General features: G+C 38.8%; 1 protein-coding gene across 2 annotated transcripts in view; it reads right to left on the reverse strand.

The window, feature by feature from the left end:
- Nucleotides 1-4,481: 4,481 nt before the first annotated feature.
- The window catches only part of MSH2 (mutS homolog 2), an 81,099-nt gene continuing 70,430 nt past the window's right edge, over nt 4,482-15,150 (reverse strand). Inside the window, exons 12-16 of one of the 2 annotated variants that reach the window (XR_014839336.1) lie at nt 14,578-14,823; nt 13,047-13,251; nt 9,208-10,897; nt 8,096-8,853; nt 4,482-4,940 (exon numbers count right to left, since the gene is read on the reverse strand). Coding sequence is in view for 1 of the 2 variants with exons in the window: in NM_001195357.1 (NP_001182286.1) it covers nt 4,770-4,940; nt 8,096-8,271; nt 10,650-10,897; nt 13,047-13,251; nt 14,578-14,823 (1,046 nt within the window). In the remaining variant the exon portion in view is untranslated. 2 annotated transcript variants of the gene reach the window in all.

Raw genomic sequence — 15,150 nt, forward strand, 5'->3', positions numbered from 1 at the left:
TTTATTTTATATTGGAGTATTCTTGATTTACAATAGTATGTTTGTTTCAGGTGTACAGCACAGTGATTCAGTTATACATATATATATAGCCATTTTTTTTCAGTTCTCTACCCCTTAGGCGTTATAGAATATTGAGTAGAGTTTCCTGTGGTATCCCTTGTTAATTATCTGATTTATATATAATAGTGTGTATACATTTAATCCCAAACTCCTCATTTATTATCCCCCACCCCCACCATCTTTCCCCTTTGGTGACTATAAGTTTGTTTTCATAGTCTGTCAAACTATTTGCTTTGTAAATAGTTCTTTTGCATCATTTTTTCAGATTCCCCATATAAGTGATATCATATGATATTTGTCTTTGGCTCACTTCACTTGGTATGATAATCTCTAGGTCCCTCCATGTTGCTGCAAATGGCATTATTTCATTTTTATGGCTGAGTAATATTCCTTTATAATCACATTTTTATCCATTCGTCTGTTGGACATATGGGTTGCAACCATGCCTTGGCTATTGTAAATAGTGCTACAATGAACATTGGGGTGTATGTATCTTTTTAAATTATGGTTTTTTCTAGACATATGCCCTGAAGTGGGCTTGCTGGGTTATATGGTAGTTCTAGATTTCGTTTTTTAAGGAAATTCCATACTGTTCTCCACAGTGGTTGTACCAATTTGCATTCCCACTAATGGTGTAGGAGGGTTCCCTTTTCTCCACACACTCTCCAGCATTTACTGTTTGTAAACTTTTTGATGACTGGTGTGAGGGGATACCTTATTGTGGTTTTGATTTGTGTTTCTCTAAAAATTAGTGATATTGAGCAACTCTTCATGTGCTTTTTGGCCATCTGTCTTCTTTGGAGAAATGTCTATTTAGATCTTTTATTTTGTTTGTTTGTTTGTTTGGGGGCTGCACCTGAACCATATGGAGGTTCCCAGGTTAGGGGTCTAATCGGAGCTGTAGCTGCTGGCCTACACCACAGCCACAGCAATGCCGGATTCAAACCACATCTGCAACCTACACCACAACTCATAGCAACACCGGATCCTTCACCCACTGAGTGAGGCCAGGGATCCTCCTGGTTTCTTGTCCAGTTTGTTAATTTCTGAGTCACGAAGGGAACTTCTAGATCTCATTTTTTGATTGGGTTGTTTGATATTGAGCTGCGTGAACTGTTTGTATATTTTGGAGATTAATCCCTTATTGCTTTATTTACAAATAATTTTCTCCCATTCTATGGACTGTCTTCTTTCATGGTTTCCTTTGTGATGCAAAAGCTTTTATTTAATTAGGTCCCATTTATTTTTGTTTTTACTCTCATTACTGTAGATGAATCCAAAAAGATACTTCTGCGATTTATGTCAGAGTGTTCTGCCTATGTTTTCCTCTAGGAATTTTATAATATCTGGTCTTACATTTAGGTCTTTAATCCATTTTACGTTTTATTTTTGTGTGGTGTTAGAGAATGCTAATTTCACTCTTACGTGTAGCTATAGTTTTCCTGACACCACTTACTGAAGACACTTTTTCTCCACTTATACTCTTGCCTCCTTTGTTGTAGATTAATTGACCATAGGTGTGTAGGTTTATCTCTGAACTTTCTACTCTGTTTCACTGATCTATATATTTCTGCCTTTGTCCCAATACTATAAAGTTTTGGTAACTCTAACTTTGTAGTATAGTCTGAAATCAAGGAGCCAGATTCCTTCAGCTCCATTTTTCTCTCAGGATTGCCTTGGCTACTTGGGTCTTTTGTGTTTCCATACGAAGTTTAGAATTATTTTGTCTAATTCTGTGAAGAAAAAAAAAATGCCACTGGTAATTTGATAGGGATTGCACTGGATTTGTAGATTGCCTTGGGTCGTATAGACATTTTGACAATATTAATTCTTCCAATCCACCTGTTTGTGTCATCTTCAATTTCTTTCATCACTATCTTAACAATTTTCAGAGGTCTGTTGCCTTGTTAGGTAGATTTATTCCTAGGGGTTTTTTTTTTTTTGTTTTTTGTTTTATTCTTTTTGATGCTGTGGTACATGGGATTATTTCTTTGTTTTTGATCTTTCATTGTTAGTATACAGAGACACAATGGATTTCTGTGTATTAATAATTTTGTATCCTGCAACTTTACTGAATTCATTGATGAGCTCTAGTAGTTTACTGGTAGCATTAGGATGTTCTATGCAGCGTATCATGTCATCTGCAAACAATGACAGTTTTTTACTCCTTCTTTTCCAATTTGGATTCCTTTTATTTCTTTTTCTTCTCTGATTGCCATGGCTAGAACTTCCAAACTATTTTGAATAAAAGTGGTGAGACTGGACTTCCTGTCTTGTTCTAGATGTCTCAAGTTTTATCTAAGAAAAAGGAACCCTTATACACTGTTGGTGGGAATGTAAATTGTTGCAGCCACTATGGAAAACAGTATGAAGTCCTTTAAAAACTAAGAGTTATCATATAATCCAGCAATACCATTCCTGGGGATATATCCAGACAAAACTATAATTGGAAAATATACATACACAGGTAAGTTCATTTGTGTCATATTTTAGATTCCAAATGTAAGAGATACATGCTCTTTGTCTTTGTTACTTCACTTAATAATCTCTAGGTCCATTCATGTTGCTGCAAATAGTATTCATTCATTCTTATGCTTGAGTAGTATACATATGGCTGATATATATATATATATATACCTCACATCCTCTTTAATCCATCCTTCTGTCAGTGGACATTTAGGTTGCTTCCATGTCTTGGCTATTGTGAATAATGTTGCAATGAACACTGGGGTGCATGTTTCTTCAAATTACAGAAAACCTATACTTTTAGCTATCCTGTCACCTCCCAACCAATCCATTCCTCATCCACCAGACCTGTGCAACTGCTTATCTACTTTCTATTTCTATAGCTTTCCCTATTCTGGACTTCCACATAAACGGAATCATGTGTTTACATACTCTTATGACTGGTTTCTTCACTAATGTTTCCAAGGCTCATTCTAGCTTTATTTAGCATGTATCAGTCCTTCATTCCTTTTATGGCCAATTAACAGTCCATTGTATAGATAACCTATATTTTATATACTCATTCATTAATCCGTTGATGGACATTTGGGTTGTCCCCACTTTTTGCGTTTCTCTTCTTTCTCTTGGATATACACCTAGGAATGGAATACTGGGTCATCTGATAATACTTGTTTGAGGAAATGCCGGACTGCTTTCCAAAAGTGTATATACCATTTTACACTTCCACAGCAGTGTGGCAGAGTTTCGAATTCTCCACATCTTCATCAATGCTGGTTGTCTTTTTATTTTAGCCGTTCTAATGGGTGTAAAGTGGTAGCTCACAGTGGTTTTGATGTGCTTTTCCCTGATGACATCCTGCATCTTTTTCATGTGCTTACTGGCCACTTGTGTTTCTTCTTTGGTAAATTACGCAGATCCATTGCCTTAACTGGGTTCTCTTAATGAGATGTATTAAGAGTTGTGTCTGCTTATTGATTTTTATAGTTCTTTACAGATTCTGGATATAAATTCTTTGATATTTTATGTGGTACCAATGTGTTCTCCCATTATAGATCTTCAGTTGACTCTTGAACATGGTTTTGAAATGTGTGCATTGACTTGGGTTTTTTTTCAATAAATACATATTGCAATACTACATGATCAATAGGTAGCTGAATATACGAATGTGGAACCGTGCATATGGCAGGACTGTACAGTTATACATGGATTTGACTGCACGGAGGTCAGTGCCCAACCCCCATGTTACAGTCTTTTCACTTTGTAATGCCTTTAATGAAAAGTTCTTGATTTCAATAAGCCAAGTGTGTTAAACTTCATGGATGGTGTTTATGACTTAAGAAATCTCTCCCGAAGTTAATTTCATATTTCCCAAATATTCATAAAATTTCTCCTGTATTATTTTCTAAAGAACACTAAAAAAAGTTGGTAGTGTTGCTTTGTACATTTAGGTAAAAAATTCACTGGATTTTTATATATGACAGGGGAATAGGGGTCCAATTTCATTTTGTTCCTATATAAATACTCTATCATCTAATCACCATTTATTAAAAGACTGTCTTTTTCTTCTCATGTTCAGCAGGATCAGCCATTAAACTCTTAACCTCTCCACCTAGAAAAATAAAAGTAGACTTAATCAAGGTTCCCAATCGGAAAAATTTTGTTAAAATCCAGATTTCTAAGTCTCATCACAGACCAGGGATGGGAGACTGGCAGCTGGGGTGGAGGATCACACTAGGACTCTGGATTTTATAATAAGTTCCTTGGCTAATGCATATGCAGCCAGCGTGGCTCCTGCCAACAGATGGACACTGGGGAAATGATTTCCATGGTTCCTTCTAGCTTTAAGATCCCTTTCTTTCCCACAAAACCTCTGAGCTACTTGTTGTTTCCACAGCATTCGGGAGTTAAGTACGTATTAAAGTCCTATTACAAAGAAATAGAATACATATCAAATATTAAAACACTACATGATTTTATTTATAAAATCCAGCATACCGTCTACTATTGCCCATGTCCATTTAAGTATTCCTCATTACAGCTCTCATTTCTCAAAATAAAGTTCTTTGAAAATATACTCAGGTAGAGCAAAGTATAGAGCAAAGTATACTAAATATTTTATTGCCTTGATATCCCATTAGCATCAACTGCCAACACTATAGAAAAAGGGTTAATATAAAACAATACAAAAGCATTACAAGACAAGAGCTTATCAATATTATCTTCATTCCATTAAGGGCATTTTCTCACGTAGTAACCTTTATTCGTGAAATGATTTCATTTACGAAACTATTATTCTTTGCCATCACCTCAGCTTTCAGCTGTTTTAACTTCATTGTGATGTTTTCTTCTGACATTTCAGTAAAGGGCACTTGCTTCACCTTGGATACGAACTCCTGAATAATTTTTTCACCTTGCTGAAAAACACATGAACGTTCCATTAGTCTTTAAAATGACTTCTCTAAAAGTCACATTAAATAGTAATGAATTGTTTCATTAAATTTCAATCTAATACGCCACCCAATATTTAAACATTCTTGTGTGTGTGTGTGTGTCCTTTTAGGGCTGCACCCTCAGCATAGGGAGGTTCGCAGGCTAGGGGTCGAATCTGAGCTGCAGCTGCCGGCCTACACCACAGTCACAGCAGAGCGGGATCCAAGCCATGTCTGCAACCTACACCACAGCTCACGGCAACACCCGATCCTTTAACCCACTGAGTGATGCCAGGGATCAAACCCACAACCTCATGGTTCCTAGTCGGATACGTTTCCACTGTGCACGACAGGAACTCCTAAATATTCTTTAAATTTTAAGTGAGCGTCATCTAGAATTCATAGCAAAACCCTTAGCTGACCACATTTCATCATAGCAAGTCATCAAAAGGGTAGTCATAAAAATATTTTCAGCTGCTAATGACAAAGAGGCTGAATATTTTAGTAGTTCCCAAATCCCTCAGCACTTATAGATATATAAATAGCCTTCTGGGGGGAAAAAAGAACTAAAGGTTTACATATACTGTAAGATATAAACAGTCACTGGAAATTTAATACACACACACACACACACACACACACACACACGAGTTTCTTCTTTCTTTGTTTTACTGCCCTAGTTATTGCCATTCTAAAGAACATGATTATTACTTGCCATGCGACCCATGGGCAAATTCCTTAACACACATTCTTCCTCCGTAAAATGGGGACAATCATATTACCAACCACACAGGGGGCTGCTGTGAGATTAAAGAGTTATTACGTATAAAGTACTAAGACCAGTAACTGGCAAACGATGTAATGTTTATCCCTGCGTATGAAGCTGAACTTCACCAGGGAGCCAGTTGGTAATAAGTACCTTAAATGTCAAAGACAGATAATCCAAATGATAAATAAAGAAAAAAATACATCTCTATTAAATAACAAGTGCCTTTTTTCAAATAAAAATAAAATCTAGAGTAACATCGATAATCATGTGTTAAATGTCTCCTGCAGCTTAGAATTTTTTTCAGAATTCATTGAAATCAATATTGGAGTTCCTGCTGTGGTGCACCAGGATCAGTGGTATCTTGGGAGCAATGGGAGGCAGGTTTGATCCTCAGCCTGGCAAAGTGTGTTAAAGATCTGGTGTTGCTGCAGATCTTGCTTAGGTCACGACTGTGGCTTGGATCTTCCCTGATCTGGGAACTCCGTATGCCACAGGGCAGCCAAAAATGGAAAAAAAAAAAAATTCATTAGAATTAATATTATCAAAAGTATATGACTTTAGGAATTCCCTGGTGGACTAGCAGTTAAGGATCTGGGATTGTCACTGCCCATGGCATAAGCTCAGTCCTTGGCCTGGGAATTTCTGAATGCCATAGGTGCAGCAAAAAAACCAAAACAAAACAAAAAGTATATGATTTCTTCTAATCAAAAGCCAGGGATTATATAAAGAAGTCTAACCTTGGGAGTTCCCATCGTGGTACAGTGGAAGCAAATCTGACTGGGAACCATGAGGTTGCAGGTTCGATCCCTGGCCTTGCTCAGTGGGTTAAGGATCCAGCATTGTTGTGAGCTAAGATGTAGGTCACAGACATGGCTCGGATCTGGCGTTGCTGTGGCTCTGGTGGAGGCCAGCAGCTGTAGCTTCAATTAGACCCCTAGCCTGGGAACCTCCATGTGCTGCAAGTGCAGCCCTAAAAAGACAAAAAGATCACAAAAAAAAAAAAAAAAAAAAAAAAAAAAAGAGTTCCCGTCATGGCGCAGTGGTTAACGAATCCGACTAGGAACCATGAGGTTGCGGGTTTGGTCCCTGCCCTTGCTCAGTGGGTTAACAATCCGGCGTTGCCGTGAGCTGTGGTGTAGGTTGCAGACTCAGCTCGGATCCCGCGTTGCTGTGGCTGTGGCTGTGGCTGTGGCTGTGGCGTAGGCTGGTGGCTACAGCTCCGATTCGACCCCTAGCCTGGGAATCTCCATATGCCACAGGAGCGGCCCAAAGAAATAGCAAAGACAAAAAAAAAAAAAGTCTAACCTAATCCTGGGTCACTGATAGCTGTGGGGCTGACACAAATAAAGACCACTTAATATCCAGGAAAGCAATATACTTAAAACTATTAGAGGTCATAAAACATTCCTGAAAACAAATTTATCATTTCTCCTGCTTGTATAGGTACAACAGATACAACCTTATCTTTTAAGCTCAAAAGCTTAAAAGATATTACTGTAACATCGTCTATCCTTCAAATAAGAACAAAAAATTCACTGAGTAAAAGCTAAAAATGTGACATTATGCATAACCTCAGTAAACGCTACCAGGACCCAGAAGTGAATTAAGATTCTTTCATTGTTAATTCCGAAAAGTATAATCCTTTAATTTTTAAAAAAATACACTTATACCTTTTTTGTGTGAACGCCTAAATTTCACTCACCACTCAGAAGGCCCAAGTTAAGATCCACTTCTCCCACAAAAACTGAAGCATTCTGCCCACAGAGATTTGTCCTGAGTAAACATGTGTCATATTCTCTAGGACATGTTCCACGTTACTTCCTCCCTGCCTGGTTTCTGAACAACTGGAGGGCAGGAACTATGTCCATTCCTTTATCATCTTAACTAAGCACCGAGTAAAGACGAAACTTAACTGGACTTGCCCTATTTGTTTATAAGTAATCAGAGATGTACACAGACCTCTACAATGCCTTTGAACTAAGTATTGTAAGCCTACACTAATATTCCTATCCCCCTACGTTTAAAATCTAGTACTTGAAATGCTATCTTTCAATCGTGCAAATATTTGTAGTGGTAAAACCAAAATGAGAGATGGATTTTTTGCCATGCAAAGAAATCGAAGTGGAAGCCAATGATGCATGATCAGTAAATAAACATAAGAATCACATAGGGTCCTACTGTATAGCACAGGGAACTATATCCAATCTCTTGGGATAGAACATGATGAGAAAAAGAATGTGTATATATATGTATGACTGGCTCACAATGCTGTACAGCAGAAACTGGCACAACAATGTAAATCAACTATAATAACTAAAAAAAAAAAAAAGAATCATAAAGGGAAAAAACCTACAAAAATAATCTGACAAACCTCTCTTTCCAGATAGCATCTCTTTGCCGCTGGTTCCATTTCATCACGCTCCTGTGGTGCCCCAATATTCTGAAACTCCTCTAGTTCCAGGGCTTTTTGTTTAGCACACTCTATTACATGCCTGGGGAAATTAGCAAGCTCGGCAACGTGAATCCCAAAACTTTGATCACAGACACCTACAAGAAATTTGGGAAGTGTGAGGGGCAGGATAGGCAGAGATAGCAATTTCTGTAAGTGGAGCTTATCTTTCTCTCTTTGTCATTAGTAAACTTAATTTGGTATTGTTTCAAATACATCAGCCAAATGTTTCAGAGTAACTTAGATAAAGAAATTTTAATTAAGCCTCCAATGAAAAGTGATTATGACTTGGTACAAATGCTCTGTTTTATCCTTGACAAACGTAGCAGGAAAAATAAAAACAGCAGAGAAAAGACTTGATAGATATTCCTCAAAGGCCTAGGCAAATACCTGAATTTCAAGAAATATTAATCAATGCAGCACCTCTAAGGTTTTCTCATTTCGTGAAGGAGGAACTAACATACTATGGATAAAAAGGTAAATGTTGGGAGTTCCCGTCGTGGCGCAGTGGTTAACGAATCCGACGAGGAACCATGAGGTTGCGGGTTCGATCCCTGCCCTTGCTCAGTGGGTTAATGATCCGGCGTTGCCGTGAGCTGTGGTGTAGGTCACAGACACGGCTCGGATCCCAAGTTGCTGTGCCTCTGGCTAGGCCGGTGGCTACAGCTCCGATTCGACCCCTAGCCTGGGAACCTCCATATGCCGCGGGAGTGGCCCAAGAAATAGCAAGAAGACAAAAAAAAAAAAAAAAGGTAAATGTTAAGTGTCACTAATTAGGGGGAGAATTTAATTCAAAATACATTTCAAATGACAATGAAACTTCTGATCCGAATATATTCTAGTAGGAGTTACCCTCGTGGCTCAGCATAAATGAATCTGACTAGCATCCACGAGGACACAGCTTCAATCCCTGGCCTCGCTCAGTGGGTTAGGAGCCAGCATTGCCGTGAGCTGTGTTGCAAGTCGCAGACGAGGCTCAGATCTGGTGTTGCTGTGGCTCTAGCGTAGGCCGGTGGCTACAGCTCCAATTAGACCCCTAGCATGGGGACTTCAAATGCCGCAGGTGCAGCCCTAAAAAGATAAAAAACACAACAAAATAAATTCTAGTAGATTTAGAGACTAGGTAGATAATTTTCATGCCCATTTGCAGAGAAGAACTGACTTAAGACATTCCTAATGAATGCTTAACAAAAGTGATGCTCGAAGAGTTATCATGGAGCTCCCATTTCTGCCTCAACTGTCAATTTTCTTTTGGCCTAGTTATATATACTATGCATTCTGGAGCTGGATATTTTGCATAACTTAGAGAAACAAACAAAAAAGCAGCAAATGTTTGGTAAACAGCCATAGTGAAGGCTGAACCTATTCCTGTCTTCTCCAAACTTTATCTGGTCTTGTTAAATATTCTGAACCCATCTCTTTATCACAAAAAAACACTTTTAAAAAGCAAAGCCTCAACTTCATGCTAAATACCAGGTCCAACTAAAAGTATCTCTATTCTCTATCAAGCACAATAAGATTCCTATGAAGCATAAGCAACAAAGAATCAAAAATAGTATTTCAGTTACATGCACCAGTGCAGAAAAATGTGTTCATGGAAAATGAGAAAGCCTTCCAAAAAAGCTATTCTGATGATTGGTGAAATGTTAAAGCAATAAAAACCTTATAGTGTGTTCATCTCATCAACTCAGTCATCTGATTAGCTGCTAGACCCACTAATGAATGACAAACTCTTCTGAAAGGATGAAAATGCCAACAAATAAGTCATTTCCTACCTTGCAACTACTAACAATTTCAAGATTTCTGGAAACCCCAGCTTTAAGTCAACCTGTTTATATAATACTTAAAAAGATAATCAGATTATTTCAATTTACTGGAGTTCCCGTTGTGGCTCAGCAGTTAACGAACCCAACAAGCATCCATGAGGATGTAGGTTTGATCCCTGGCCTTGCTCAGTGGGTTAAAGATCTGGCATGGCTGTGAGCTGTGGTGTAGGTCACAGACGCAGCTTGGATCCCGGTTGCTGGGACTGTGGTGTAGGCCGGCGGCTACAGCTCTGATTCAACCCCTAGCCTGGGAACTCCATACACTGCGGGTACGGCCCTAAAAAGACAAAAAAAAATTTGCTAAACAGTAACAGTTGGAGCCCTAGTAGGTCAAAGCTTATTACCTAATAGTTACTACCTAGTAGCTAATTTGACAAGAAAACAAGCTGCCATGGAGGGAGTACAGCATCCTTGTGATGATGCTCAAGAGTAGATTATTCTTTGTGCAACTGTTTTGAAATGAGTGGTTCTACTATGAGACAAAGAAACAAAGGTAATATACCATGTCCCTGTCCCCAGACTAAATTAAGAGGTAAGTGTGTTGTGTCAAAGCATCAGTAATTCATCCTAATGTAGACTACTAAGACAGTTACTAATGAGTCCAAGGATAGGAACACTGAATTTACATCACACCAGCGGTACGCACTCACCTTTCTTCACCTGATAAAGCATAGTTAAGGTCTCCTCAGTAGTTAGTGCTGTGACATGTAGATTATTAACAGTTGGTATCTGATTGGCTAAGGCAGTAAGTTCATGAAAATGGGTTGCAAACATGCAAAAAGCACCGATCTTTGTTGCAATGTACTCTGATATAGCCCACGCTAACCCAAATCCATCATAGGTAGAGGTTCCTCTTCCCAATTCATCTATGATTATTAAAGAATCTTTGGTTGCAGACCTGAAACACATAATTACATGAACTTTTCCCATGACACAGTATGTGTTAATGCAAAAAACAAAATTAAAGCAATACAATGAGAAAAATGTGCCACAAATGTAACAAATTATCTTTTTTTTTTTGGCCATGCGCATGGCATGTGGAAGTTCCCAGGCCACTGACTGAACCAGAGTCACAGCAGTGACAGCGCCAGATTCTTAACCTGCTTAGTCACAAGGAAACTTCCAGATTATCTTTTTTTTTTTTTCCCCTATTCAGCCATACCTGTGGCATATGGGACATTACCAGACTAGGGATCAAATAGGGGCTACAGCTGCCGGCCTATACCACAGCTACAACAACACCAGATCTGAGCTGTGTTTGCAATCTACACCACAGTTCACAGCAACGTCGGGTCCTTAACCCACTGAGCAAGGCCAGGGATCAAGCCCACATCCTCATGGATACTATGTCGGGTTCTTAGCCTACTGAACCACAAGGGGAACTCCCCAGATCATCTTAATATACACAAAAATTCAACAAAGTCACTGAAAAGCACTAGAACTTCAACTAGGAAAATGGGCATTAAAAAAAAAAGTTCCCATTGTGGCTCCGCAGTAACAAACCCAACCAGTATTCATGAGCACAGGGAGGGGCTCAATTCCTGGCCCCACTCAGTGGGTTAAGGATCTGGCATTGCCGTGAGCTGCAGTGTAAGTCACAGATGTGGCTTGGGTCTGGTGGTGGTGTGGCTGTGGGTCAGCAGTTGTAGCTGCAATTTGACCCCTAGCCTGGGAACCTCCATATGCTGTGGGTGCAGCCCTAAAGACCAAAAAAAAAAAAAAAGAAAGAAAGAAAGAAAAAAAAAATGGCCATGGACACAAACAAAGAATTGACATAATCAGAAACAAATGGTGAATAAATATTTTTTAAATTACCAATCACATTAATTATGATCTAAGAATTTTCAACTAAGGCAGCTATGATTCATTTCTTGACAATCAAAAAATAATAATAATACCACATGAAGATGGGACAAGAGTGTGGTGATATGAACACTTGCATACATGGCTGGTGGGCGTGTAAATCTGGGTGCCTGCCACAGCCCTACCAGTAGTAGGTGTTAGCACCTTCTTTTCTCTTTAACCAAATGTAAGCGGAGGGAAAGTTTTTTTTTAATTAGAGAATCTGATAGTTCTTCATGTGCTTATTGGTCATTCCTTTCTTTCTCTATAAAATGCCACTGGCACCTTTTGCTTATTTAATCTTTTAGGTTGTGGATATTAATTTGTTGACTAATTACTAAAAACATGTGTATTGGTTTTATAATTCCCCAAATAATAATCAACACATAATTTTCTAAGGATGTTCTATATGCAGAGTACTTTAGAAGACTCCAAGAAACAGAAGGCAGTGCCTCCCTGTCTTCAAGGAAGCTCCTAAAAAAATGAAGCAAAGACAAGAGATTTCATAATCTGTAAAATAAAAGCTAATAAATTATAGGCAGTCTAAGAATTCAAAGAAACCCACGACCTTAGGCTCACATAACAAGGAAAGTCATCAGAGAAGTAGAATTTCCGTCATTAAGGGCCTATAAAGATTAGAAAGGACTTGGGTAAAAGGGCAAAAGAGGACCATTCCAGATAGTGTGAACAGCATAAGCAAAAGGATGGGTGTGGAGGGATTTAAAGGTAAACAATTACTAGAAACCTTAAGAAGACAACTTAAAAAAAAAAAAATCAAAGAAGTCTTCCACAACTATCATCAATCACCCTTTCAAGATTAAAGTGCATAAAGGGGAGTTCCCATTGTGGCTCAGAGGGTTAAGAACCCAACATACTGTATGTGAGGATGTGGGTTCAATCCCTGGCCTCACTCAGTGGGTTAAGGAGCCGGCACTGCCGCAAACTGCAGTGTAGGTCATGGATGCAGCTTGGATCTGGGGTTGTGCTGGCAGCTGCAGCTCTAATTCAACCCCTACCCCTGGGAACTTCCATATGCCTCAGGTGTGGCAATTAACAGAAAAAAATAAAAAAGTGCATAAAGCTCACAGAAAAATGATTAACCTAGATAAAAGATCATAGACGCTTTATAGATAAATCTGCAGATTTACTTCTCACAGGACAGGGCCATCCATTTCCACTTTTAGGACACTAGGAATTGCACTCACCTGAGAATAGAAGCAGTCTCTAACATTTCAGCCATGAATGTGGAGACTCCTTTCAGTTGGCTGTCACCAGCCCCTACCCGGGCCAAGATGCAGTCCACAATGGACACTTCTGCTGATTCACATGGCACAAAACACCCAATTTGGGCCATAAGAACTACTACCCCAGTCTGGCGAATATATGTTGATTTACCTCCCATATTGGGACCTATAAAACAAATTATACCAACAAGTCAAGAGTGTTAACTCATTGTTGCTACTTATAAGTTGACTATTAGTCCTAAATTGCACATTACTGACTCACTACCTGGGTCAAGTGATACGGTATGCAAGAAAGCAGACCACAGCTGCCCAAAGGCATCGACACCACTCCCTGAAACAATATTTTCTCTTCAGACAAGCCTATGCTAGGCCCTTCATCAAGAAGACCCATGAAAAATGTATCTTACCTACAATTTGACTATGATCTAGAAAGACCATATAGACATTTCCCCACACCTCACAAAGCTGCCTGTAGGATAATTATAACATTTAGAAAAGCAGTACAGGGCCTATATGATGAATTAACTAAACACTGTAATTCTTTTTTTTTTTTTCCTTTTTTTGTCTTTTTATGACCACACCCATTTCAAATATGGAGATTCCCAGGCTACGGGTCCAATCGGAACTGTAGCCGCCGGCTTATGCCACAGTCACAGCAATGCTGGATCCGGGCCACGTCTGCAACCTACACCACGGCTCACGGCAATGCTGGATCCTCAATCCACTGAGAAGGCCAGGGATCAAACCCTCATCCTTATGGATGCGAGGCGGGTTCGTTAACCGATGGGCCACAATGGTAACTCCCTAAACACTATAATTCAATTAATAAATGGATCTATCAGCGAATGGATCAGTATGATCATATATTCCAAATCAAGTAAACTCCACACTAAAACCCAAAACCACGACCCTACATTTGGAAAATGTACAATTTACCAATTAGTAGGTTAGATTATATGAACCTGAAAATCTGGGGAAATAAAATATAATCATTATTTCCAAATACATTTGCTGAAATACTCCCACCACTCCCAACCCAACACTTTTCTTTTCTAGCATCTGGTTAAGATCTCTCAAGACACTTTAGTTTGAGACATGCTACATTAGCCTATAAGCAAGTCTACTTTTTTCCTGTTTCCTACATCTTTAAAAGAATTGCTACCCTGAGGCCATTCCACTAGCTAATTCTGCTTGACGTTCAATGACCTCACTGTTGAAAGGTCTGGTCCAAAGGTGAGTTTTGAGAATGAAGATGTTCAGTTTTAAATGTGCTGAACTCCTGCAACAGTGGTTTCATTCTGTTCATTCATTGTTCATTAATTAATTCATTCATAGCCCTCAGCTGTGGCTCTGATTCAACCCCTAGGCTAGGAACTTCTATGTGGCCCAGGTAGAGCTAAAAAAAGCAAAAAGAAAAAATACATACACACAAACACATAATTCCATTTCAACATAAAATACCCCTCGAAAGCCCATAAACTAGGTTTTTTACCAGTAATTATGTGGAACATCTGCTTATCTTTTTCAAAGTGAACATCATTAGGAATAAATGCAACTTCATCTTGAACTTCAACACAAGCATGTCTGGATGCTTTCAATGTAATTCTCCCTTGTCCTTTCTCCAAAATGACCGGCCGCACATATGGGACAGGTGCTCCATTTGACACATGAGCAAAGCTGACAACGGCATCTAGCTGAGCCAACACATCATTGAGTGTCTGCATCGGTTCTACATAGCCTGTATAAAAACAAAATGTTCATAGGAATACTGAATGAGAAAAAAATAAGTGTGTGTGTGAGTGTGTGTGTGTATACATATATATACACACATAAAATATTTTAAAAATATATAAGCAGCTATAAGAATGAATTTAACACTCTCCCATTTGAGAATTCCAAATCCATTTCCAAACTTATATAATTGAAAAAAATTAACACAGGTTTGCCACAACTAAACTTGAACGGAACACCTAAAACAACATGAGGTTAAAAATGTGCTGTCACATCTCCCCATGGTATCTACGAACAGATTTTAGAACTTGAGTGTGATGCCCTCCTTTCCAAA

The sequence above is a fragment of the Sus scrofa genome, chromosome 3 (genome assembly GCF_054392235.1).
Source record: "Sus scrofa isolate SSC_HxYL_T2T_F1_AM1 chromosome 3, Sscrofa_HxYL_maternal_Yorkshire_Landrace_v2.0, whole genome shotgun sequence".
Lineage (NCBI taxonomy): Eukaryota > Metazoa > Chordata > Mammalia > Artiodactyla > Suidae > Sus > Sus scrofa.